This window comes from Mustela erminea, chromosome 1 (genome assembly GCF_009829155.1).
Source record: "Mustela erminea isolate mMusErm1 chromosome 1, mMusErm1.Pri, whole genome shotgun sequence".
NCBI lineage: Eukaryota > Metazoa > Chordata > Mammalia > Carnivora > Mustelidae > Mustela > Mustela erminea.
Window position 1 is genome coordinate 30418636 of NC_045614.1, and position 27667 is coordinate 30446302.

The 27667-nt window shown below is 45.4% G+C and overlaps 1 protein-coding gene across 5 annotated transcripts in view; it reads left to right on the plus strand.

Moving 5' to 3' along the window:
• The window catches only part of PTPRG (protein tyrosine phosphatase receptor type G), a 699794-nt gene that overhangs the window by 565510 nt on the left and 106617 nt on the right, over positions 1-27667 (plus strand). For all 5 annotated transcript variants that reach the window (XM_032359252.1, XM_032359242.1, XM_032359260.1 and 2 more), the window contains one exon: positions 5871-6063. In XM_032359252.1, the coding sequence (XP_032215143.1) occupies positions 5871-6063 (193 nt within the window). The remainder of the gene's footprint in view (positions 1-5870; positions 6064-27667) is intronic.

Below are 27667 nucleotides of genomic sequence, written 5' to 3' on the forward strand. Positions count from 1 at the left end.
GGGTAAACGTGTCATTATTAATCCCAACAGATAGCTTTCTTTGGTGGCAATTATGGTTAAATCCGTTTCTTTCTGTGGAAGGCCTTTTTATAATTGTCTTCATGCAAAACTCTCTGTTGCTGCGGGAGGGACATGTCCTTGTAGTTAGCTAGCTATTCTTGGATTTTATTTTTGCAGCCATGGTTCAGTCAGTAAAACTTTGGATGCTCTGGGCTATTGGGAATTTAATATTCCATCACTTTTGTTTAATAATGAGGCAACACCCCAGGGCTTGCCCTGTCACCCCTCAAATGTGTGGTGAAGTTGAAGTGTCTCCGTGACCTTAGGTGTGACATTTCCATTCTTAATGCTTACCCCAGCGTTTATTATTATGTTTATAATGGACTGTGGTTTTGTGTAAAGGCTGTAATATGCCCATCCTCTAACATATTGTACACAGTGGCCTTTTAATGGTTCATAATTATATTACTTTGGATTTTCTCTCCTTTTTCCCCTTCAGCCATGATGGCCCTTCCCCACATCTCGTGGACGAGAGCTCTTGCTGCACACGAATAGCGTGAATAGATTTCAACTTTCCTTTGATTTGAACTGACAGATTAAAAACTAATTATTCTCTGTAATATTTTTATAATAAAAACTAAGTTGAAATGATTTATATACACTTCCAGCCAACACATTTGCAATTCAAGGTTAAAATTGTTCTTGAAACAGCACCAGTTAAAATGCAATTACAACTCCCCAAGCAGGGATAAAAGAAAAGTGTTTTACATGTTCGCTTCAAAAGTTAAAAAGTCAATTTTACATTATAGAAATAAAAACTTTCGTTTATTTTTACTAAATGATAAAGACTTCATTAGTTATGTTAAAGTAAAGATAAATCCAGTGTGTTTATTATTTGCCTCTGGAAAAGAATAGGTAAGTAAGTGTGGGCTTTTTGTGGTGCATAGCTTTTCCTCCTTGTGCCCGCCATCTTGTTTCTGGTTCCCAGTTCCTTCTTCATTGAGCCCTAAGTTGTTTCCGTCCAGAGTGCGGTAAAGTGCACATAGTTTTATATTGCCAATGGTGGGTGCCCCGCATTAGTGGTCTTTCAGGGTCAGCTAGGAGGAACTCTTTGGGGACTTCTGTTATCACATTCAGTAACTCCACTGCGATGTTACTCTTTCCATGAATAATGCTGCAGGCCTATTATGCATGTGACATGAAGTGGCTGAGAGTATGACAGCCAAACAGACCTAAGTTTCTAATACTCACTTCAAAGGGTGAGGGGAGAGTATGCGTGAGCAGGGGGAGGGGCAGAGGGAAAGGAAGAGAGAGAATCCCGAGCAGACTCTGAGCTGGGCTTGGAGCCTGATGGAGGGGCTTGATTCCACGACCTTACAATCACGACCGAAGCCGAAACCAAGAGTAGGACGCTCAACCAGTCACCCCGGTCACGTCAACTCTTGTTTCCTCTTTGATCTTAGGCAGGCCATGTCAAGTCTCTAAGCCCAGTTTCCTCCTCAGTCACAAATAATGATATGATAATACCACCAACTTTATGAGACTTCTGTGAGGAAGTAAAGCACCTAACACTCTTAACACAATGCCGGGAATAAACGCTCAGTAAATATTAGCTGTTGGTGTTAATGATATAATAATAGTGTTAACAGTGTTACTCTAATGTTATTATTTTAAACTAAAACAAGTGAGAAACCAAAGTAATGTTTGTGAATTCCATAACAAAGTACCTGTCACAGAATGCGTTTGATAAATACACTTTCCAAGGAGGACAGGAGGGAGAAGCAGAGAGAGCATCTTAGAGTTGTTGGAAGTTTATAGTACAATCACAGTTACCACATTCCTCATAAAAGAAGAATAATAGTAATGTTAATAAAACTTAGTGAATATCTACTGTGTGCCAGACATTATTCCAAATGCATTATGTATAGTATCTCATTTAATAGTAGCAAAAACCACAATTGGTGTTATTGCTATTGTACAAGTAAGAAAACCAAAGCACAGAAGCATCAAATACTTTGACCATGGTTACACACTTAGCAAGTGGGGATTGGAAACAGGGTTTTGAACCCAGGTAGCAAGAGTAAATGTTACGAGGTTGGAGAATTGGGCACAGGCTGGATCCTTAGGGCCCCACCAGTAGAATTGGAGGCCCTTGAAAGTTTTTGAACAGAGGCATGATGGCATCTCATGTACATTTTAAGAAAATAGCTGTGTGGCTATTAAGCAGATCTAGAAGAGTTAACAGCTTGTCCTGTGGCTGCAGAGTTAGGCAGTACTGCTAGACCTGCACAACTCTAGGGGGCACCTTCTCACCGTAGTCTTTATAAATGCAATCCCTTGGAATCAAAAAGTAGAGATCTGGGTGGTGATCGGATTCACCTTTATCAAGTGTGGTTACAAGGAAAGGGTAAGGATCAAGGGAAAAAGAGGAGTAGCTATGTAATGATCCATCCGTGGCTCTCTCACCCAGAGTATCACTGTTCACCTGCCAGAGTGCAAACGTAGACTCCCTTGGCCAATCCAGGCATCATGGTGGTTTCTACCCAATGGCCAGACATGCAGGGCACCAGCGAGAGAGACCACTGGCAATTTTCATTCAACTGAGAGGAATGACAGGGTTTTAGTGAACACTGCCAACATACTGAAGGACATTTGATGAGTCTGCTAAGCTTGACCTCCTTTTCCTCTTTTGTATGACTGTCAAGCGAAGCTATGATCCAGTTGACAATATAATATCGTCCAGGTCATCAGTTCACTCTGAAAACCATCACATACTTCCTTGGAAATCTCTGGGCAAGTTGAGTTAATGACAAGGAAGCAGCCGAGCTTTTAAGCCATAGCATGTCATTAAGCTGTAAGAGCAATTTAAGCAAAAGCATTTTTGTGTTAAATTCAGAACCTGCCTCTTTTTACAGTTATATGACTAATTCTTTCCTGAGGCATCAGAAATGAAACTTTTTAGGAGAACTAAATGCTAGCTGTGAAAGAAGCAAGTCTTCTAGAGAATAAACAAACCTTAGAGTCGGATTGCCGAGACAGTCTCCAAGGCCATCCTTTTCTGGCATCTCAGAAATTAAACTATTTCAGGACAGATGGCTGCTTTTCCAGAATATTTCCGTTCTAACTTGCTATGTATAGCAGCCTGGCCGTTTAAAAAAAAAAAAAAAAAAATCACCCTGAAAGTTAAGGAATTTTTTCTATTCAACTCACGTCTCTAAGGCTTTAATTTAAACCAATTTCCTCTCTTTGGCCTTCTCTGGACATGGAGAAGAGCTGGTCAGCATGTTCCACATACAAGGGCCTTTAATCAAATTACTTCTAACCTGCCTTTTCTTCAGGCTAAACACTTCCCACTTCCCTTCACCTTTCCACACGGGATTTAGCTGCTGTCCCTGTAATCACTTTGGTTGGTCTTTTCCTAGACGGTCTCCAGAGTCTTTGTTAATTCCTTGCATGTAATCTTAAGAAGTTATTTTCTGTCAGGAAACTGAAACCTTCTCTCATGTGTGGATGTGTTCAGTTCCGAGTTGGAGTGAGTACACATTGCCAGGTTAAGGAGACTGGATTTTCTTCAATACCTCCAATTATGTTCATCTGAGTGGGTCACATTTGGCATTGTAAACAGTCCAATTTTCTTAATTTTTCTGCTCTTATGGCCTTTCTCTCTTCACTATAAATAAAGAAGGAACATCACAAGGAAGAATGGGAAGAAAGACAATTTTGCATAGCCACCACAGGAGTTGTTAGAAGGTACGAGACTGCTGGAGAACTGGAGTAACACCACAGGACCAGACTACTTTTGCTTTTAGGCTGGGTTGAGAGATATTCTGGATCTGTTACCTTGATGAAAAAGCAGAAAAGGTTTCATGGTTTGTTATCACTTTACATTTGCAGGAGAATTGCAGGGGAGGTGAAATGATAGGTGAATCCAGGTAGTTAAATGATTTTTCTTGGCTGTGATCACTATGCACATTCATTGCTTTCTCATGCAAAGAGAGGGAGTTTCGTATCAAGCACATCAATTTTTGTGATATTGTCTGAAGCTGTCTGAGAAACACTGGGGTTAGTTCCAGGCTTCAAGATGACCATCCAGAAACGCAGGTTGGGAGGCTCCTGATGGGCTCAGTTGGTGGCCATCCAACTCTTGATCTGAGGGTCCTGAGTTCAAGCTGCACGTTGAGCGTGGAGCCTACTTATAAAAAAGAAAGAAAGAGGGGCGCTTGGATGGCTCAGTGGGTTTAAGCCTCTGGTCATAATCCCAGGGTCCTGGGGCATCGGACTCTCTGCTCAGCAGGGAGCCTGCTTCTTCCTCTCTCTCTGCCTGCCTCTCTGCCTACTTGTGATCTCAGTCTCTCAAATAAATAAATAAAATGTTTAAAAAAAAGAAAGAAAGAAACACTGTCGTAATGTTCCTGTATATTTAACATTGGTGTTGGCCATGGTCCCTGACAGCCTAGGGCGGCCACTCTGGCTGCTTGGGAAGCATTCTGATTGGGTATTCAAGGAGCCAAATGGGCCGTTCCATTTTCATCCCCCACTTCAAGGAAGTAGTGTGTTCCATGGCTGGTCATTTTAGATTAATTTTATTTCTTTGGTGACCAGGATAACTTTGTGGTCCAGATCTCTAGCCCAGCCTCAGCTTCATTTCTCTTCTATCAAAGCATTACTGTGGTGTTCTGGTTTTGGGGTTTTTTTTGTTGTGGTTTTGGTTTTGGTTTTGGTTTGTTTTGGTTTGGGTTTTTTTTAGGTTTGTTTTGTTGTTGTTGTTGTTGTTGTTTTTTAATGAGCAGAAGATGGAGGGCCACAAAGAATCCTTTTTAATAATGGAAATATGATCCTGAAGTCCTGATCTTTTTTTTCTTTGCATCTCCATAAAAGTTGGGTCTGTAGTCTTCTGGAAAGTGTTTTTTAATAATATGAATAATAATGACTGCAGCTAATCCTAACCATGGGCTTAATGGCTGCTAAATGGTTTATATACATTTTAATTTTTTAAGATGAAAATAATCTTATTTTATAAGTTTTTTCCATGATCTTATAAGATAGTGGCTAGTATTATATCTGTCTTATATAATATATATATAAAATGTTGATATGTATTGAGTTACTGATGCTTGAATAGTTTGACTATGATTACGCATCTGGTAAGTATTGAAACTGAGTAGTTTACCTCACAAGCCATCAGCTTTCTGCCTTAGCAACTTTGCTGAACTGAATCCCTATTACATACGGAAGAAGACACTTAGTAAGAACTGAATCACTCGTCTTCACTGAGCCCTTTTGTGCCAGGGACTGTTTTAAACACGGCACGTGGATTATCTCATTGAGTACTGGCACAAACCCTACCGGGGTCGATGCTGCTGTTGTTAGCACTATTTTATTGAGGAACAGTTGAGGCTCAGAGCACGGAAGCCACTTCCTAGAGCCCCGGAGCGGGTGAACTGTGGAGCTAGACTTTCCATCTAGGTACTCCGGGCTCCGGAACCTGCCAGTTGTACCATCACCTTGTGCTCTTCCCAGAACATGAACAGTCTTGCCAGGGGGCAGAGCAGAAAGACTGGAACTCTTTTCTGAGAAACAGGCTCCAAGAGCTTTGTACAAGCTTCCTCCAGTGGAGTATTCTCCCAGTTCGCTGACAGGACAGAAACCACAGCCAGATAAGCCCCTGGGCAGTGGTTCCAGCAAGGAGCCTGCATCCTGCTGGGTTTGTCACACTCGGCTTGGGGCAAGTCCTACCATTTTGTGTCCTTGGCTTCCCCCCACCCCACCCCATCCCCCACCACCTACCCCCACCCCCACCCCCGCCCACACCGCTTTTCTCATTCTTGGTCTCTTTCTCCCCCCTCTTCCCTCTCTGGTTCTCTGTTTAGCTCGAGGCTTTTTACTCCATCTTCACCACGGAGCAGCAAGACCACGTCAAGTCGGTGGAGTATCTGAGAAATAACTTCCGACCACAGCAAGAGCTGAACGGCAGGGTGGTGTCCAAGTCTGCGGTCCGAGATGCCTGGAACCACGACATGACAGACTTCTTAGAAAACCCCCTGGGGACAGAAGCCTCTAAAGGTATAGTTGGATTAAGTGCCCTTGCCCGGGGGAAGATTCCTTATCATAAATTACTTTAAATTAAAAGGCGTTCCAAACCAGCCAAGAGTTGGAACTCCGCGTTAAGAGCATATGTTTCTCTGCTGAAAGAGACTTGTCTGGATGATAAATAGAAGCAGTTGTGGGAAAAATTTCAGTTAAATAGATATGTTCAGAGTTGCCCTTTTGACTAGTAATATATCAGTCATTCTGTTGGTATTTTTACCTTATAACATCAACACTGACTAGTGAATGTCTGAGGGAAGCTTGTGGGTGTCTTACCTTGTACCTGCCCCTCAACCCCCTTCGGTTGGGATCAGGACGCTGTCTCTGACCTCAGGCACCAGCACCTTTGACTTGGCCCCCAGCACTCCACCCTACAGCCCACCCTTACCTCCTTACTGATGACCTCCGCACCAGTTAAGACCTCCCCCTCCTGCTCTCCACCCCTACCTGACACCATGTGGCCTTTTTTAAACCACTGTGTAACGGTTTGATTCCCATATCCGATAAACTTGAGTTTAGTCTTCTCAGTCTTTTTCTATTTCTACATTCTTATGTGAATTGAACATAAGTTTCTCTTCCGGGAAACTAGAAAGTCGAATTCTATCCTCAAAGGTCTACTTCAGGCCCCCCAGGGTGTGTCCTCACTTAGAGAGTAAGGCTGATCAAAATTCCAGTACTTGGCGGGGGCACCTCGGTGGCTCAGTCAGTTAAGCATCTGTCTTTGGCTCAACTCAATCCGTTCTGGGATTGAGTCCCGCATCAGGCTCCCTCTCTTTCTCATTCTCTCTCTCTCTCAAATAAATAAATAAAATATTACCAAAAAAATTCCAGTATTTGGAAGGGAGGAAGGAATAAGAAGGAATTCTTTTTGGGTGTGAAGAGATGGTTCTTTTCTCTTTTTTTGAGGTGGTTCTTTTCTGAACGAGTGTGCTCTCTGAAATCGTGAGCTTGGGTCATATGGGAAGGGCTTGTGTCATTGATCAACACTGGACACAGACTGGTATTTTTAGTGGGGTAAGTTACACAGGGACATTTTAAGACTGCCCCACCCCCCAATAAAAGGGACTAATTTACTGGCATATGACCTTTGTAAGAACAGGGGGGATGCGAGTGTATTCCACAAGTAACAGCGTTGATGTGCACTTTGATAAGAATGAGCCCGTTTTCCAGGCTCGTATATCTGAAAAGAAGCTAATAGAAGAGGAAAAGGAACTTAAGAATGTGATCATTTCCTTCCTGTCTGTGATTTTGTTTGAGGACGGTGAGAGAAACTAGTCTGGCCAGATGCCACCCAGAAACGCTTGAGATTCAAGTAATTTGGAGCCGACACTTTGTCAAGGGCGTCATTTGTCAGCTGGGAACAATGGGTGGGTGAAGAAGCACGCCAGCCTGGGAAATGTCTGAGGTTGGCTGGCATAGCAAACCTCACTTGGGCTAATTTTGTTTTTCAACCAAGCTAAAAATAAAGAAAACGACCAAGCTCCAAAGCTTTCTCCCAAGAGAACTTGCTTGGGAAAAGAGGAATCTCTTAGGGATTGAGTATTGTGTGAGAGGTGAATGCAGAGGACGACGGGGGGTGACGAATTTATATCACAAGTGAATACAAGATCTGGTAGCTCAGAATTGCTAAGGTTATGACAGTTGAAAAGTTCCTCCCTAAAAAACGGGCCGAGAATACGATACATCAGCTGTGCAGAGGGAGTGCATAGCTCTTACTACCCGAAAAAAGTTAGAGAAGAAAATGGTTTCTGTAGCATTAAATTGTCAAAGGCGGGTAAGATCTTCTACTGGATGGGCTTTCTCTGAATTTGCGCTGAGCCGTGGACCCTTCCTTAAATAGAGGAGTTCTTTATGGTACAAGGTTTTGTTGCAGTTATCGTGGTGTGTGTATGTAATCCTAAATCTGAATCTGAATCCTAAAATGTGTGACTATTGAAATGTTTAGTGATCTTTTTTAGAAGCAGAGAAGGGTGGAGGTACAGTCCTATTTGTGTCTTAAGCATGTTACTGGAGTATAACATACGGGAAAGTGGACATGTACCCCCTGATGCGTCTCACCCCCCATAGACTTGAATAGCAAACTCCCAGGTCAAGAGACTAACCTCACCAGCTTCCCAGGAGCACCTCTAGCTCCTCCTTCCTAGGAACAGTCCATTCCCAAGGGTAACCGCGAGCATGAATTAGCTTTGCCTGTTGTTGAATTTCGTAGAAATAGAATTATCCCCTCTGTCCTTTTTTGTGTCTTGCTTTTTTCACTCTACGCTGGTTCTGAGGGTCATCTATGCTGTTGCCTGTAGATGTGGTTTGTTCTTACTGCTGAATGTCATCGTGAGGCTCCACCTGAATTTATTCATCCATTTTGCTATCCGTGAACATATGCATGGTTTCCACACTTTGGTGATGATGAGAATCCTTGACCGTGCTTTTCGATGAGCATCTGGACACATCTCTATTGGGTATGACGCCACGGGTCCAGTGGCGACAGCCTGGAGTGCACATTCATGTTCTGATTTGGTTGGAACTGCTCAGCAGTTCCCCAGAGGGACTGTATATACCGTGCTCTCCTTCTGCCAGCAGTCAGTCAGGGTTTCCTGGTTGTCTTATGGCAAAACGTACGTATCATAGAATACAACTATTATAAATATACACTTTAATCATTTTTAATAAATTTAGAGTTATAGTTCTGTTTATATAATCCTGTTTCAGAACATTTTCATCACCCCAGAAAGTTCCCTCAATTCTTCCTCCTATTCTTAGTAGCAGACAGTCTCTAATCTGCTTGTATCTGCCACATGACGTTAGGATTTTAAGATTGATCCCTGTTGTAGCATCTGTCAGTAGCTCATCCCTTTTTATCGTGCACTAGCATTCCTGTTTGTTGTTTTTTTTAATAATGGCTTTATCGAGATTTCATTCATGTGCAGTAAAGTTCATTTTTTTTTTAAAGTGTGCACTTCAGTGGAATTGACTCTTCACAAAGTTGTGTGTTCACAAACTTCCAGAATAGTTTTATCGCCCCCCAGGAGTCCACATCCATTAACAATCACTCACTCCTTCTTCCTCACTTTCTTTCTTTTTTTTTTTTTTTTTTAAAGATTTTATTTATTTGACAGAGAGAAATCACAAGTAGATGGAGAGGCAGGCAGAGAGAGAGAGAGAGAGGGAAGCAGGCTCCCTGCTGAGCAGAGAGCCCGATGCGGGACTCGATCCCAGGACCCTGAGATCATGACCTGAGCCGAAGGCAGCGGCTTAACCCACTGAGCCACCCAGGCGCCCCCTCACTTTCTTTCTAAGATTTTATTTATTTATTTGATAGAGACACAGTGAGAGAGGGAACACAAGCAGGGGGAGTGGGAGGGGGAGAAGCAGGCCTCCCCGCTGAGCATGAAGCCCGATGCAGGGCTCAGTTCCAGGACCTGAGATCATGACCCGAGCCAAAGGCAGACGTCTAACGACTGAGCCACCCAGCTGCCCCCAAATTATGCCTTTTGTCTCTGGCTTCTTCCAGTGTAATATTTTGGCATAATATTTTCAAGGTTTATCCATACTGGAATAGAGCTCAGGATTTTTCATTTGATGGCCAAGTAATATATGGATATACCACGTTTTGTTTTTCTGCTTTTCACAACTGATAGGTGTTTGAGTGTTTTCCACCTTGTGGCTGTTGTTAGTAATACTGCTGTGGACATTTGCGTTCGAGTTTCTGTGTGGACATCGGTTTTCAGTTGTCTCAGATGCACACCTCGGGGTAAAATTGCTGAGTCACCTGGTGATTCCAGCTCTCCGGTTTCAAAGAACTGCCCACCTGTTTGCCAGAGCCCTTGTACCAGTTTGCGTTCCCAGGAGCCGTGTGTGGGATTTCTCCACGTCCTCACCAACTCTTGCTGTATATCTTTTTTTAAGTAGCCATCCCAGTAGAAGCGAAGTAGTAGTGATTTCCATTTCCCTAATGACTGATGATGTCCCTGTTTGTTTTTAAGTGTACATTTCATGGAATCATGGTCTGTATGACCAAATGGTCCACCTTTTTTTTTTTCCTCCCCGCAAGAAGAGTCAGGTAGTTCTATGGCATGATGGGCCAAAAGCCAGTCGTAAATACCAGCATGGAGGCAGGCAGCCTCGAGGGCATGGATGATTGACCTTAGACCTTAATGCAGTGGAGAGTCCCAACAGAAAGGAAGAGTTCCTTTCTCTTCTCTAGTCTTCTACAAAAAAGATTTGAGAGAGAAGGTGTCCTATAATCTTCCGGTAATTCAAACAAACGAAACCTGTCTGGTTGGCATTCTCTACCTGATCATTGTTGGAAACTTTCAGTGCCTAAGAGAGCTGCAGTGTTGATCATGGAACTGTGCATTTATTGTGCTATTGTTACAGAAGAAAGAAAAATAAATTAAATTACATAAGGCAAGAGTCCGTAAGCTTTCTTGGTTAAGGACCGGAGAGTGAGAACTTGCTTTCTCTCTCTCTCTCTTTTTTTTTTTTTTAAAGATTGATTGATTGATTGATCGATTTGACAGAGACACAGCGAGAGAGGGAACACAAGCAGGGGGAGTTGGAGAGGGAGAAGCAGACTTCCTGCTGTGCAGGGATCCTGATGTGGGGCTCAATCCCAGAACCCTGGGATCATGACCCGAGCCAATGGCAGACGCTTAAGGACTGAGCCGCCTAGGCGCGTTGGTACTTAGTCTTCTTTGGGAACTACTCACTCAGCTCTACCACTCTGGCATGAAGGCAGTCATGGACATATAATACACGAATGAATACATGTAGAAAACTATCTTCCAAAAACACCTTATTTACAAAAACAGGCAGCAGACCAGACTCTACTGGTGCTCTAGGGGATGGCTCATAGTCAGGTGGAGAAACTCAATCAAAGTCTCAGTTTAAGGTAAATTTTTTCTGTCGTAAAGATGGTGATGACCATGACCATGAAGCATCAGTTTCTTCTACTTCTCCATTCCACCTCAAGACCTAAGGACCAGTTAGATATTTATTAACTCAGTAACCAACCACTTACCAATTCACCTTAACCCCTGGTCATCTTTCACAGCAGACGTGTAAGGAGAGCCTCCCCAGACTGATTACAGCCCCACACCTCCCTTGTTCTCTTGGCCATGATCATTAACTGGTGTTCATTGAGCTGCACAGTGAGGAATGCCTGAGTTAATGTGCCCCCATCTTGCCCTTCTGTCAGGATGATTGGACATACTGGAATAGAGAAAACAGAATCCAGCCTTTCAGTGCCAGCACCAGACGCATGGTCATGTACAACACCAAAGGAAAGGGGGGAAAAGTCATCTTAATACTGTATTGTTGCTACAGAAAGACTTATAATGGATGTCATCCATAAAAATATAAAGCTTCAGTTCCAGTAAATGGAAACAATATTTAGACTCGGTGGATTGTTCAAGGGACATCCAATTTGCTACTCTGCCCTTTGTCGGTAAATAACTTGGACAGACTTTAGGATTTAATGGGCTGTCATTTCAGTTATTCTGCAACACATCCCGGGCACATGGAAGAGCATTTGGCGATTAAGTACTAAATACTGTCTATTGTGAAGACTTTTGGAACAATGAATGAAGGAAAAATAACTTTCCTTCCAACAACATGAAACATATGGTTTATTAATTTAACGAAACCTGTTCAAATCACAGTGGAATCAAAAGCACTTGATCTGATAATTTGATTTGATGGCTTAATTAAAGTGACACTGCATAATGTAATAAAAGCAATGGAAACCATGAGGACACTGGGTTGCCTGTGTGCCCCCTCCAGTCTCCTAAGTCATGCCATTTTTTTGAAGGATGGTCTTTGATTCTGCTGATGGAGGGAATCACTTTTTTAGCTGCATTTTCAATGGTAAAGATTGCTTCCTGTTTTGGTTAAAAGTGGTTTTTTAAGAACATATACCACTGTGTGAGAATGTCTAAGTAACTAGCCTATTTTAAAGCAGAACACATTGAGAAAGAGCATCCCATGTCCCACCCAAATTAGCAAACAAAGAAGTAAATCCATGATTGCTTCTAAAAAGAGTTTGACACAAATAAATTTTTTTAAAAAAGAGTTTGACATTGAAATTCATGGTTTTTTGCTATTTGGGGAGAAAATATTAATATTGTTCTATTTTCAGTTTAATCATTTCTACTCACCAGATTAATGAGCTTGAATTACTTTATCTTATTAAAAGAAGCTCTGATTTGAGCACTTAATTCCTTTGTAGGCAGCTGTCCTCCCAGAAACTCTTCCAAAAACTTATCTTGTTGCTTTTAGAAACTTTAAGCACAGAAAAGTCTTAAGAAAAAGCACTTTTAACAGCCCCCGTGGAGTGATTTTAACCCCCTTCTTTTAAAAATAACTGTCATTAGCCATTACTTTTTAACCTTGCAAATGATTTAAAAAGAAGGCAAAAAAGTAGGGTTGTTTTTAGGATTCTCCAGCATCCTAGGTCCTCATTCTTTGGAAGGTCATGCCATTCTGTATCAAACATTTTTACCTGCTCAGGCATCCTATGATTACTGTAACTTTATGTGACTATGGTAAGAGTTGGTATAACTTGCCTTGGATTGGCTGACATGAAGTTGATATTTCGTAGACATTTAATGCAGCATTAAGTACTCCTGCTTCATGTTTTGTAGTCCGTGAATTTTGTTTCACCTGTTAGACATCTTCAAATGCCTCTGGGGAACTTGTGGACTCCAGAAGTTATGCCTAAAGTACCAGGGGGGACTTGGGGTGGAACTTGCAAGACCAGGACGTGGGGGATAGAAATAGTCCTGCAAGGTGATAGTGGTTGCACGATGGTGATCCCAGTAGAGGCAGAAGTGATCCATTGGGGATGGAGTTTGGAATAGAGCCTCTGAGACTGTACTTATCATTTGGATATAGGCTGGTTGGGGGTGAGCAAAAAGAGAAACATAGCATTACTGTTTCTCTTTAACAGATGGGAGGGGTCTGAGGCTCAGAGAGAGCAAGGGAACGTCCAGAGACTCTCAAGGAGGAAGTGGGAGAGCAGAGATGAGAACCAAAGCATTCTTACGTCCAAATGCGGCGTTCTTTCTATTTTCTAGCTTCCATATGGATCTACCAGCAGTGACCTCTTTGTTTTCAATGTCATTAGGTGGCTTGAACAACACAGCATATTACTCCCTCTCTGCACAAAAGAGCTTCAAAAATAAACATACTTGCGGGGATTGGGTATTCTTCCTAAAGATCTGAGTTTATCATCTGAAAAGAAATCACTGGGCTCAGTCTTTATCTGCTTGGCTAAATTTGTAGGGTTATCTTGGGTGCTCAAGGCACAGGCCACTGAGGCCTTGATCATGGGGTCATTCCCTGGGAGGGCCAGTGCACCCCTTGACCTGAATGCTGGGGCCTCCTCATGGGAGGGTCTTGTGCATCCTCGGATCAACAGCACCTGACATGACACCTAGGACATGGTGGGTATATAGTCATTGTTTGCTCATGAATGAATGAATGAATGAATGATGAAACAGTAAAAAGTGATTGATAAAAATACAGATTTTGGAGTCCGGCAAACCTGAACTCAAATTCCAGACCAACCACTGACTTTGGTGCATCCTTGCTCAAGTTAATACCCAAGTCTTACTTCTTTATCTGTAAAATACGAATAATAAGGAAAAAAAAAGTCCTTCCTTGGCTTTGGCCTTTAAAATGAAACAATGGTAGGGAACAAAGAGTACAGAGCCTGGGACATGGAAAGTTCTCTGCAAATAATTATACCTTCTGGTCTGTAGGTCCCCTGTGGCTTCTTTGTATGCTCAGGACAAACTGTTAACATGTGACATGATCACTGGAGAACATATTTCAGAATAAGGGGACCAGGCTCTCTTCCTGGTAGAAATGCAAACTGAGGCTTTTGGAATTTCTTAAAAACCTTTCCAGTGAAATCCACGGTCCTTACATGGTGTCCACATCCAGGCATCCTGCACATCAGTTCACCTGCACCCCCAGTTCCAACAGGCTGTCTTTCACCTAGAAGGCCATTGCCTCGTCTCTGTGCCTCATCCACCCCTCCTCAGCCTTCATAGCTCCATTCTAGGGTATCTTCCCCATAGAAGTTTTCTGACTGCTTGGCCCAACTGCCTGTGTTGGGGTGTCAGGACCTTTCTCTGGTAACACTTCTCACAGCTGGAATTTTCTGTTCAGTTGTGTGTTTTTCCCCCTAATGTCTAACTCTCCCACCACCCCATAAGCTCCATAAGGGGTGAGACTGTCTTTATATTTCTTTTTGGTGGGGAGAGGGTCTAGTGCTCACTGTTGGCTCCTCAGTGAATATGGGTGGATGAATGGGAGGGTGGATGGATGAATGGATGGATGGATGGATGGATGGGAGGAGGAGTGGGAGGTAGGTGGGTGGATGGAGGGGTAGGAAGATGGATGAATGAATGGGTGGGTGGATGGATGGATGGATGGATGGGAGGAGGAGTGGGAGGTAGGTGGGTGGATGGAGGGATAGGAAGATGGATGGATGAATGGGTGGGTGGGAAAGAGGGACGGGTGGTTGAATGGATTAAGCTAATCCATACAAGCCAGGTGGCCAGGAGTCAAAGGATTCTTGCTACCAGAATTGGCACAGTTGGGACATTTATGATCTAGGCCAGAACTAGATCCTCTTTTGGGAGAATAGCTACAGACATTTGGCTCCCGGTCCCCGACATCAGAGCATCTCCTGAAATTTGGGAAGCCATCTTCTCCTTTGGCCATAAACTACTTAGATGGAAATGTTCATCTCATAAAACCACGGACAGAGGGCTTTTCTCTCTGTCCCAAGGAACAACCACCCCACCACACCAAAAAGCAGAGAATGACCACTTAACATGGGATAGGCACTGGTGTCGGGATGCTTCTAGGCAGAGCTGTGTTATGGCTTGAGAGCTGTTGAGCTGACATCAGTAACAGAACCATGGGCCATCTATGGTTGTCATACTTTATAAATATTACCTAATTACTTAATTCTCACTGTCTCCAGGCAGATAGGCAGAGTTCGATCTTCAGGGCCAACTTAGCAACCCTCCTATGGCTTCAGCTTTTCTTTGCTCTCTAGAAAAACCTTCCCTGACATCGGATTTGTTTGTATAGACGCTGTGGAGCTGGTGAACAGTAACCTGGAAATTAATAAAAGCCAACAGCATCCTTCCTGCCAGAGTGACAGACGTCCCCTCTTCCTAGCTAACCAGCATTCATGGCCCATGAAGCATGATGCTTTGAGACGTTCATGCTCATCTCCGTGGAGCCACAGGAGGAATGTAGCTGGGAGACAAAACTATTTATCTTCCTGCTGATTATTCCACAAACAAACAGGCTTTAGTTGAGGCTGAGGCTGTTTTTCTTCAGGTGCAAGGAAGGTGTGCAGAACCCTTGGCTTTCTCAGGCCACAAGAAACCTCTAACCTCCTCCATCCCTAGGGTCTGATAATCAGAGACCCCTCTGTAAAGGCACAGTCGTGAGAGCCTGTGTCGAGTCCTCTGGAAGCATCTTTTTCTCTTGCCTTCCTGGCACAACCAGCAGTCCTCCTGGCTGTGGGCTTCACTCCTGCACCCTGTCGTACACGGTTTTGCAATTGCAAAGCAATGGTCTGAGTGCTTGAAATGAGCATCTTGGCTCTCCTATTTCAAATCTCTGCCTGTGTTGGAAAGGTGCTGTCTACGCGTCTGACACTAAATCATAATAGGTATCATGGAGTGTGAGGAGCCCTGCAGTTTCTGTGCTCATGGGCTGGCGACAGCCAAGCCTGCCCGGAAGAGGAGAGCCTTCTCAGTCAGGAACATCATCACCACTTAAAACCGCTGGTTCCAGAAACCAGCTAGAAACCCATGTGGCTCCTCACGGCCTGTGGATCTACATGCCAGGTGCAGCCAGAGACCAAGGGGCCTTTGTCTTCCTGTGGGCTGAATAGATAATTGCCACTGGTGTCCACCAGGGGCACTACCTGTTCATAGTCTGGTCTCCCTGCACGCGGCTGACTTCTGTTCTCCTCTTGGGTCCTCTTGATCAGCCCCAGGATTGGCTGCTCGAGGCCATTCCCCAGATACAGGAGACCCTGGAACCATCCCATCGAGGGCCATCCTAACCAAATGGCCAGTTGGTACAGATGCCACATCTGGGGGTCGAAACAAGCTTGAAATTCGAGCAGTGGAGCTCATGCCCTGAGCCACAACTGAGATCAAGTAAGAGGAAAATGCCAAGGGAGAGTCAGAAAATTAATTTTTTTTTTAAGATTTTATTTATTTGAGAGAGTGAGAGAGAGAGAACACAAGCAGGGAAGAGGGAGAGGGAGAAGCAGACCTCCTGCTGAGTAGGAACTCCCCTCGCCCCTCAACCCCAGGGCTCAGTCCCAGGACCCTGGAATCATGACCTGAACCCAGGCACCCAAGAGGCAGAGATTTAAAGCTGACAAGTGACCATTGTGCAGGAGCAAGGACACCCCTTTCAAACCTAATAGATACCCAGCCTTAGAGATACCTCTATGTAAGAGAAAAGTTATCGTAAGAACCAAATTGAAACAGATATGGGCAGTTTGACCTAATGAATCATAATCATCTAGAATCAATGGCTAAACCTATCAGTGTGGGTCATTAGTTGATCTCTTGACATGGCTGTTGGACTCACTTATAGAGGCAGCTCATGGGAGCTTAGATCTTGGGTGGGGTTTCGACAGAAGTCTCACATTGCTGAGGGCAGCTATAGAACTCTAGGTGACCCGAGCATTTCTTGGTAATCCCCGAGGCCATAACGTCATTTCAGTGGTGGGGATAGGAGACTTAGCCAGAGAAAACCCAGCTCCAGCACGGGGACACTGGGCCTCTGTTCACCCTAGGCCTGCACCCCGGTGTCTAGTACACACCTCCCTTTAGGTCCCGTACCCAGAGTAAGGCAGAGGGAGAAGGTAGACATTCATTCAGCAGGACTGTCTGGAGAGGATGCTGTGCCCACTTAGAGTGGGATGGGTCCACTTTGCCCTTTTGGCAGGAAGTCACAGCGCCTTCAGCTTGAAAGGGAGAGAAGGCAGCCCTGCAGTCTGGGGAGTCCCGTCTCCCACCCAGTGTCCGAGAAGCAGCTGTTGTCAAGTGGGGCTGGGAATATGCCTCATTCTGAACTTCGCCACCTCCCTGAGCGCCAGGCTGAACAATGCTGCTTCCTGCACAGGACATGGACACCTCCCATGGCCTTTAGTTCTCAAAGGAAGAAGGCTCTCACGAAAAAAAAAAAAAGACTCCAAGAAGGTAGGAGAGATCAGGAAGAGCATAATGTGGGAAAGTCAGAACCGCATGCTTGGAAGACTGGTGAATAGAATTTCTGCTTCAGCCTTCCTGGACACTGGCTGCCGCCGCTGCCACCACTGCTGCTGTATTCTGAGCGTGGGGCTCTGTTACATACACAGCAGAGACAGCCGATGGGATAAGAATTTGCTGTCTTCTGTGGTAATGGCCACACAGAGCCTCTAACCCTCAGTTGTTGGCTGGGAAACTGCACACCATCTCTTGTTCATGGGAATGGAGGGGTTGCCATTGGGTGGTTAGAAAAAAAAATCTGCAGATGGGTTAGAGAAACTTACAGTTCTCTTCCTGCGTAGGGAAAGCCCCAGTTCTCCACCTCCTGTGCGTGTGTCCCTTACTTTTACACTGAAAACTCACTTTAGGCACTTCTGGTTACCAAATTGGTGGGGAAGGGCTCCCAGCAAGCAGTTCTCTGCCACCAGCTGGGTGTCCTAAAGACTGAACACAGTTTGGATACTATCTCCCTGGAGATAGAGCATCAGATCCCACAGATTAAGGGCTCAGTCCCCAAAGACTTTGCCCACCCCACTTCAGATGGCAGTCAGAGGTGGTAGGTCCCCAGGTCACCAAAAACTTCTGTCCAACTTGGCTACAAATCACAAGTTCCCACAACCCCTGCTTCAGGTTTGATTAATCTGCTAGAGAGCCGCACTTGGAGAAACACATAATTATGCTCACCAGTCCACGAGAGCGAATGATAAAGGACGCAGGTGAAGAAGTACGTAGGTCGAGGTCTGGGAGGGTCCCCAGTGTAGGAGTTTCCTCTGTCCCTGTGGAGTTAGGAGCATGTTATCACATAGACATTTACAAGAGTGGCAGGAGCCCTCTGCCAGGGATGGGGTCAGAAACAAACAGTAGAACAGGAGATTCCCCTAGTGCTCTTAGCACTCAGACAATTGCAAGGCTTTTAGGAGCTCTGTGCCAGGAACCAGGGCAGGAATGAACATTTATGTTTTCTGTTGTCCCATAACCGGATGCCATTTGCATTACTGAAAACACCATAGATTTAAAACCTAAAAACAGTTGTCCTTGTGCTTGGTACAATGTGGGGCACCAGAGTCTGTCCCGTCACGAGAAAGTGACTGTCAGCAAAGGCTGGACTTGAGTAAGACCCACCTGGGTGGACTCTGGCTCCAACACCTACTGACTTCGAGACCTGGCCTTAGACCCTTTCTCTTCATTCTGTGCTTGTCTGCCATTCTAGATTTTTTTTCCAGGTTTCCAGCTGCAGGGCCTTCGTACAAGCTGGGTGTTTTTTGGTTTTTGGTTTTTGGTGTTTTTTTTGTTTGTTTTTTTTTTTTTTTTTTCCTGTCAGACATATCTAAGCCTCCTTCCTTCCTGTTCACTTGATAAAACTTATTCTTGTTCAGATGTCAGTTCAGACGTCATTCTGGTCAGTAAATCTTTCCTAACCAACCCCCCAAACCTGGGTCAAGGTCCCTCATTAATCCTTTGTACAGGGGCGCCTGGGTGGCTCAGTCAGTTAAGTGCCTGTCTTCAGCTCGGGTCGTGATCTCAGGTGCTGGGATAAACCCCCACGTTGGGCTCAGCAGGGAGTCTGCTTTTTCCCTCTGCCCCTTCCCCACCACTTGTGCTCTCTCCCTCTCTCTCTCATACACTTTTTCGAATAAATAAAATCTTTAAAAACAAAAACAAAAAACCTTTGCACAGAATAAATGTAATATTTTTATAATTATATAATCCTTAGGGCTGGGAGTATTTAAACATTTTGGATGCCACAAGCCCCAGCAGCTGTCTGGTGAATCCCACAGACTTCATTTTGGTGGTTTTTTAGATGCATAAAATAAAGTAAAATAGATTACCAAGGAAGCCAATTATCCTTAGATATTATCCAAAAAAATTTAATTGGAATACAGTAATTTATCCACTTCTTGGTGAAGGCATTAAATTATAAAATCTAACAGCAGGTCTAATAACCGTTGTAATTTTGAAATAATAATGAACATGAAGGAAAATTTGAGATCTTGGCAACAACTGTAATCTAACAGGAATATATCTGTGATTTCCTTTGGTGATGTCTCATAGGTCCTGCTAATTACTGCTACTGCACTTTGTTGCCGGCATTTGAAATGTAAGGCAATGCTCAATTTTAGGGAGAGATCCGTGAAAACAAAAGTGTATTTTTTTACCCATCCATGTTCACAGATGTCTGTGGATTCATTCTAGAGCCCCTAAGAAGCCCTGAATTAAGAACTCTGTTTTAGGAGGATTAAGTGGTTGGTGTGTTTCTCTGGGCTGTAATCTCTAGGAGGTCCCAGACCATGTCAGTTTGTATTCCCCTTTATCCCTGGTTCCCGGTCCACATCCTGGTACCTAGTAGGTGCTCAATAAATACTTAACCATAGCAACTCTCAACAGCACGCTTCCTGTATGTCAGTCAGAATGTGCTTGTGCCTTTCATTCATTTACCCTGAAAGTTTTACCCCAAAATTTCTGGTGTGTCCAGAACCAAAGCAGCTTGTCTGCTCCAAAGTGAGAAGGTGAATGGATGACCCTCTTGGATCTCTGACTCCGAAACCAGGGTAAGAATGGAGCTGGGAGCCTCAGAGAATGACAGAGAGGATTTCATGCCCCGGTTTCTGAAGTGCACTAACTCGGCCCAGGGCCAGGTTCACCAAATAGGACTCGTTACTGTTGCAGCGTCAGCATGGAACGGCAGGGAGTAAAGGCATTGGGAGGGGGCACCCTGCACTACCCCATGTAATTCCAGCATCCCTGTGATGGATTGGGGGACCAAAAGCTTAGACTGCATTTCTGAGAGGGAGAGTGGTGATAGAGCTCCATCCATCCAGGGCCTTGAAGGAGTGGGAGGCTGCTGTGGAAACTGTCTAGACACCTTACACTCTCCTCTGTCATTGAGAACAGAGCAGATGGGGACGGCTGAGGGGAGAAGGAGGCTGTGTAGTGATGCATAGTACCTGTGTGGGGCCAGTTTCACCTTTGAAACCTCGGAGTAACACTCCTGACATTTTTATTGCCATCTTGCAGATAGCGAACCAACGTGGGAGGCATATGTGAACAGAAAGCCCGTGACCGTCCCACGGCTCACCCGCCACCCACTCTGGTTTTAAGTGCAACAGACGGGGTTCTAGTTTAGAACCCTCCTCCCTCTCTGTCACTGGCCCAGTGCTGTGACTTGGGCTCCCTGAATCCCAGATCCTCGTCATCTTTAATGGGGAGAATTGAACCCACCACTCAGATTTAGTTGTGTGTGCATGGATTATTTGAGATGAGGGCATGGAGCCTGGCCCTCAGCATGCTTGGCAGCTCCAAACGGACATTATTGGGATGTCATAAAAACCCAACATGCCAGAGCTGCCTGGCTTTGATGTCCTCCTTCCCGGTTCTGGCTCAGTCCCTGTGCGGCTTCCTTTTTGTGAGCTCACTTGGGGTGGGCGAGGTGACACCTCAGAGCACCGGGATTCCAGGTGTAAAGTCCTACGTGGTCTGCTTTGGGGGATTTCGTGTTTACCTAGGCCTCTTTGATTCAGCCCGTCAAAAAGAAAAATCCTTCCCTGAGGCCATTTCTTTGGAAATTTCCCCTACAGGACTCCACGTTCAAGTGTTCTTAAGCTGAGCCGGATGATAAAGAAGTGACAGGCATTTAAGCTGTCTGAGGCAAGGCTCTGTGGCTCTGGGTCACTTGAGTGCATCCCTTCCGCTCTGAGAGGAGATAGGGTTCCTTACTGTCCCCTCTCCCTGTCTGCCTCGGACATGACGCTGTGTGGTAGATGATGTCACAGATGCCCCCTTCCCCAGCCCCCTGGCCCAGGCATAGTGGGATTTCTGTTGAAAGAGTTGTGAAATCACGACTCTGTGCCAAGTTGCTATGTTTGAACTGTGCTGGCCCCTTGAGTCTGGATCAGGAATCAGCCTGTTTCCTCCCCCGTGGCACTCGGGTGGCAGGTGCAGGGAGGGAGACCCACCAGTAGTGGAAGGCGAGTTACCATGGACTTTGAAACGGAGCCTGTCCCATCAGTTTATCTACCACCCAGAAGGAAGAGGGGTAGGTGCGGGGCTGGAGGGGGAACGACCCTTTTCTAAGAACCATTGAGAAAATATCCTTGACATTGATTTAGAATCAGAGGACCTTGGGTGCGCTGCTAGAAGCCTCTTCATTATTTAACGAAGTCTGGGCTCCTAATTAAAGGTGGTTCAGAAGGAAGGCAGAAATTCTCAGAGCTGGCACCGAGCATCATCTGAGATGCCTGTGTAAAGCAATCAGACGCCAGTGAGAACGTAATCAGGCCCCCGAGAAGGGGAAGGCTGATGGCAGGAACACCTCACAGGGGAAGATTTGTTTAGAGAGCCAGCTGTGGCACTCCCGCGTGGTTAAAAGGCTTTGGGTTTGTGTAAAAGATGACTGGCACTCTCCCTGGGCTTGGTGCAGCTGCAGAGGTCATTTTCAAGGGTACTGGGCACCTGTTGGGTGCCTAGGACAGTGCTCCTGGTGCTCATTTTAGACCAGCAGAAAAGTCAGCTGGCCTTGGGAGCCGGGCAGCTGTGAGTGACTTGGGCTGGGCAGAGGCAATGGGGAGTGGTGAGAACTGTGGCAAAAGTGAGCACCACCCTTCCCCCCGCTCTGAAGGGAAAGCTGCTCTGCCGCTAATTTAAAAATCCAGCTGTATGTGTAAAATATGCCAGTTTCTTAAAAACACTGTGTGCGCGTGGTGGCTTCTCCCTGTATTTGCCACTGGGCCTGAGCCTCCCAGACTCTTATGCAGCCCCACTCTTGTTTATAATCTTTGCCCCAACCCTGGGAGGAGGATTTTGCCAGATATCAGCCACCCATTGTACAGATGAGAACACAAGGCTGTGTAAGAGTCTGGCTCCAAAGCTCATGCTTTATCAGACCAGCTTTTCCAGACTGTTCCATAAAATCCCTTAATGCTGTGTTTTATATGTTGCATTTTAAAGGGAGGTTTGTGGGAAAGAGTTTCCATCACAGTGATGGAAACTTTTTCCCAGAAAGCAAGCAGAACTTTGAAATACAGAGCATAGGGCTGTGCTGTAGGCTCATGTGCCTGTTGTTTGAAGGGCATCTGGTCACTTCACCTCCCCCAGCCGCTGAGCGTACCAGCAGTTCTGTCCCCTCCGTAGACCCAACATTTTTTTTTCTGATTGGCAGACATCCCCTTGACAGATGAGAGTTAAAGCCTGGGGGACAGGATCTTCACACAAACTTGAGGCTTCTGAAGGTGACCCCAGGGATGGACTGTGTGGCACTAAAATTCTGTAGACAGGAACTTTATCAGGGGTCCTGACTGAGGCGCTAAATACCTTCCCTCATTCCGTGAATGAAATTTGAGGCCCTGCCGAGGGCACGAGTGATGACGAGTGTGGTCTCTGCCCAGGAGGCGCCTCCAGCCGGATCACAGAGACGGAGAGGTGGGCTGCTAATGGGGACACGCATGACAACACGTGTGACAGGCAGGTTGAGGTGGGGAGCTCTGGGAGCCCAGAGACATCAGAGGGGAAGTGTGAGGCTGAATCCAGTCCTTCAAGGAGGCTGGGTCAGGGTAGGGTGGGGGTGCTGGCCAGAGAGGGGTTGGAAGGGGTGCTGGCACACAGGACCTGTGCACCAGGGGAATCAACGCTTAGTCCATCCACTCCCCGTACCATTCCTTCAGCCACTCTTTACTGAGGGCCCGCTCTGTTGTAAGCACGGGGATAATGTGGCCGGCGAGATAGCGCAGCAGCCTCATGGATCTCCATGCGAGTGGGCACGTAGATTATTTATTACAGGTAATCAGTGAAGTCAGGTATATAATTCCACACTGGTAGGTGCTAGGAAAGGTCTCAGCTTTGGAGGAGTGAGTCTCTCGGGCTGTACGGAGGGGCAGCATCCAGTGCTAAGAACACAAATGTAGGGGGTGAACACGCTTCAGATAAACCTTTGGCCTCCCTTTATCTTCCATCAGGGATCCACGGACCACTGACCCATGGGCCAACTTGAGCACAACATTTTGTATCTTTATGAGCCAGGAATAATGGTTTTATTCTAAGCAGGTGAAAAAAAAAAAAATCAAAAGATTTCCTAACACATGAAAATCCATGTGGGAACTATTTTTTTTAAGTTTAAATAAATTGAATAAAAAATGACTAATATAGAGGACTTGGTATCTAAATAGCGAGTAAACATAAAAAAGAAAATCATAATAAACTGGAACATAGTGTCCATGAATAAAGTTTGACGGGTGTGCGTCCATGCTAATTCCTCTACATATTGCCTGAGCTGGTTTTGTACTCCAAGACTGAGTACGTAGTCTGGGACAGACATGGTCCTTGGGACCCCCCTCAGTTACTGAATTTCTGTCGGAGTAGATGGTCTCCTTAGAGGCCAGACCTGCCTCTTTTGTGAGCTTCACTCAGTGTTTTCTAGTACATTGTTATATACCTGAAACAATGTAACATGGTTTTTCAATTCTCAAATAAAAATAAAACTTTTTTTATTTTTTTTTTACAAAGGTCCTATGGAACAGAGATTCTCCCTAGTTATCAGTAATCCACAGAGTCTCCAAAATGATAATTTCAACGTTTAAAAAGTTGTGCTAGTTTCAGATACATATATATTTTTTCTAGTTCATTGAGACAGTGGAATTCTGTAACTGCATACCTTCATTCAAAATAGTGATGCCAGGCTCTCTTTACTGACAAGGAAATATTTTCACCATTTACTGCGTAAAACACAACAACAATGTAACAACTATAATATAAAACCATATCCCATTTACATCAAATTGTATGTGTGTGCTTTTCCTTGTGTATGAAGAGATGCCTGAATATGAGATCGCCAGAAAGTGAACAATGGTTATCTCTAGATTCTGGGATTGGGAGTAATTTTTTTTTTTCTTTTAAGCTCACTTCTTTTTTTGTATCACTTGGGTTTCTTTTTAAAAACATTAACATGAATCATCTTAATCAAAAGGAAAACGGAGCTATTTTAATTTCAAAGAATAAATAAAAAGAATGGTTGCATCCGCATGTGGGTGATAGAATTATTTATGTGGTGATGATCTAACTGTTGGAGATAGATGCATCCCCATACCGCTCACCACTAATTGGAGCAGAGGAGTGATGTCTTCAGAATAAAGGAGATCAAATAAGAACATGGTAGGAGGTGAGAAGAGAGGTAGAAATCAGGAAATCTGACACTGACACGGTCATCAGTGAGAGATGGAAGCTTTCCAATACTTGATCTCCTTGGTTCATTATTGGCGCCTAGAAGGATGGGTGTAGATCTTTTCCTGATTCTTGTCTCCCCCACGTCGTCCATGTCCCGCCCACCGCCCATGCTGAGTCTTGAGAAACTACAGCCACTTAGTAAGTTGGGCTATTTAAAAGCGGTGTATTAGCACCACCTAGTGTCCTTATCTTGTCACTGCATCCCCAGCGTCTCACTGGAAGCCTCCCTTTGGATTCTTGTTTGATGTCCCTGTGCTGGTGGCATTTGCGAGGCAGGCGGCACAGTGCCTCCCGGGGTTCTGCGGGGCAGTGGGAATGCCTCATTAATTTATCCCTTCCTTCCTGTCTCAGTCACACAAAGTGAATCTCTCCAGCTGAAGCATCATTTGGCAGTTGAAGAGCAAAAGGATGCCTCTCTGTCAAAATCAATCTCTGCTTGTCTCCAGCAGCCAGGTCTTTAAAGCTGGGCCCGTGCTTCTCTGGCAGGAAAGCCATCATGTTATGCTGGGCAGCCTTGGGCTTGGGGTTCTTGGTTAGAAAATGCGGGAGTCTGGCTTGCAGTGGGCTGCTTACGATGTAATTGATTTTCTAGGAGACGCCAGAACCCAGCCATGGTCCCCTGACCCACGTGCTCCAGTGTGGCTCACCTCCTACACCCCAGACCTGAGTGTGGTCCTCACTACCCGCCTCTCCGTCACATCCTTCCTATCCAGTACATCACCCGGCCTCAGTTTTCCTCTAAGTGTTTGCTCTGGAACTCGCTGTTCTCATACCCTCTCTCTGGTCTGCAAGGCCGACCCCCTGCAGTCTCTCTTCCCCACCTCCCTCCTTCACTCCTGGCTCCTCCACATTCTTCCACCTGGAGGTAGAAGTTCAAGGGATCTTGAAAAGTGCAGACCTGCTTGCTTTGTTCTCTGGTTCATATCTTTCTAGTGGCTTCTCAGTGCTCAGAGGGTAAAGACCAGACTTTGCATCTGGTGTGAGGCCTCTCACTCCAGCTGCACTCTTTGCCTCTTACATCCTTCTCTGGGCCCGGATCCAGCCCTCCTGGCTTCCTTCTGGCCCCTCAGGTCTTCTCCCTGCTGCGGTCCCTTGACCTGCCCTCTCGTCCTCCCCTGACTCCCACCACTTTCATCTCCACTCACCTGTCGGCTCTCAGGCAGATGCGCCTTCCTCAGGGGAGTTGTTCGCAAAGCCTGCATCAGATCCTCCCCTAGTGTGCTTGGAAAACACCGCGTGCCTCTCCTCATGCCCATCCATTCCATCCAGGTGTGTCATACCAGTCATTCTTCGCTGAATCCTCATCTCCCCCTTTAGACCAGTGGTTTTCAGCTGGGGGCGACTGGTCTTCCAGGAGACATCTGGCATTATCCAGGGACCTTTTGCATTGTCATAACTTGGGCAGGGAGCGTTCCTTGCATCTATTTGGTATAGAGCAGGGAGTCTGCCAAACATCCCACGGGCAGAGGAGCACCACCCCATCCCCACGCCCAAGAACAGAGACTTGTCTGGCCCAGGGTCAGTAATGCTGAGACTCAGAAACCCTGCTGTAGCCCCTAAGTCCCCTGGAAGCAGGTTGATGGCCACTCGGAAGGAACACATCTGAGGGCCTAAATGTCACACTTTTAAAGGCCAGCTTGATAGTGTTGACCCTTGACTGGTCTTGTCTGTAAAGAGACGGAGAACCACCTGTCCTTTCAAACCTGCCAGCCACAGGAGTGAGAAGGAGAATTTGCCTGGCTTTCCTCATGCCCTCCAGCAGGGTAATCACATGAGGTGCTGCTCGTCCAGAGGAAAATCATCCACATTTGTGTCTTTGCTTTGAAATTCTCTAAAGTCTCTTTTTAAATTATATGTGTTTATACTCTGAACTATTTACAGCAAATTTTTTTTAAGATTTTATTTATTTATTTGACAGAGAGGGAACACAAGCAGGGAGAGTGGGAGAGAGAGAAGCAGGCTTTCCGCTGAGCAAGGAGCCCAGTGTGGGGCTCGATCCCAGGACCCCAAGATCATGACCTGAGCCAAAGGCAAACGCTTAATGGATTGAGCTACCCAAGCGCCCCTACAGCAAAATTTCATCTATAATTTTAGTTTGTTGGAATACTCCACAGTCAAACGGCCTGGCTTCTTCAGACAAGTCACCAAGGAAAAAAGACAGGGACTCTAATGGATTTGAAGAGTCTAGGTGTTATGACAACTAAATACAGCATGAGATTGGGGGGAAATGTCTAGAAATAATCATTGCACACCATCAGGGACATTTGAATATGACCTAGGTATATTTTCTTAAAGATTTATTTATTTACTTGAGAGACAGAGCAGGAGCAGGAGGGGCAGAGGAAGAAGGAGAGAAATCTCCATCAGATTCCCCACTGAGCAGGGAGCACAACGCCGGGTTTGAGCTCATGACCCTGAGATCATGACCTGAACCAAAACCGAGAGTCCGAGGCTTAAGCTACTGGGCCGCCTAGGTGCCCCTCTGATCATGTTATTGAATTAATGTTTATTTTCTTAGGTATGATAATGTTATTATGGTTATTGTCTTAGCTCAGGCTGCTGCAACAAACTGCGGTAGCTTGGGTGGTTTGTAAACAACAAATCTTTTTCTTCCTGGTCCCGGAGGCCAGCAAGTGCAAGATAAGGCACGGGCTGATTATCTGTCTGGTGAGAGCCCGCTTCCTGGTTCATAGATGGCTGTGTGCTCGCGGTGTGAAGGGGTGGCATGGTTCTCTGGGGTCTCTTTTATGAGAACATGAATCCCGTTCATCAGGAGGGCTCCACCTTCGTGACTCAGTTTCCTCCCCAAGGCCCCACCTTCAAATACCATGAGGTTAGAGGTGAGGCTTCAGCATATGGATTTGGGGAAGAGGGTGCAAGTGTGCAGGGCAGTGCAGTTAGAGGAGAGAATGGCCCAAGTATGAGGGAGTGACATGTCAGCAGGTTTGCGAGCTGTGTCCCGTGATTTTGCAGGAAAACAACTGTGTGTGTGTGAGAGAGGAGGGGGGAGCATGGGAGAACACAGGTGCAGACTGTTAGCAGCAGGTGAATCTGGGCGGAGGGAGGACGGCTGT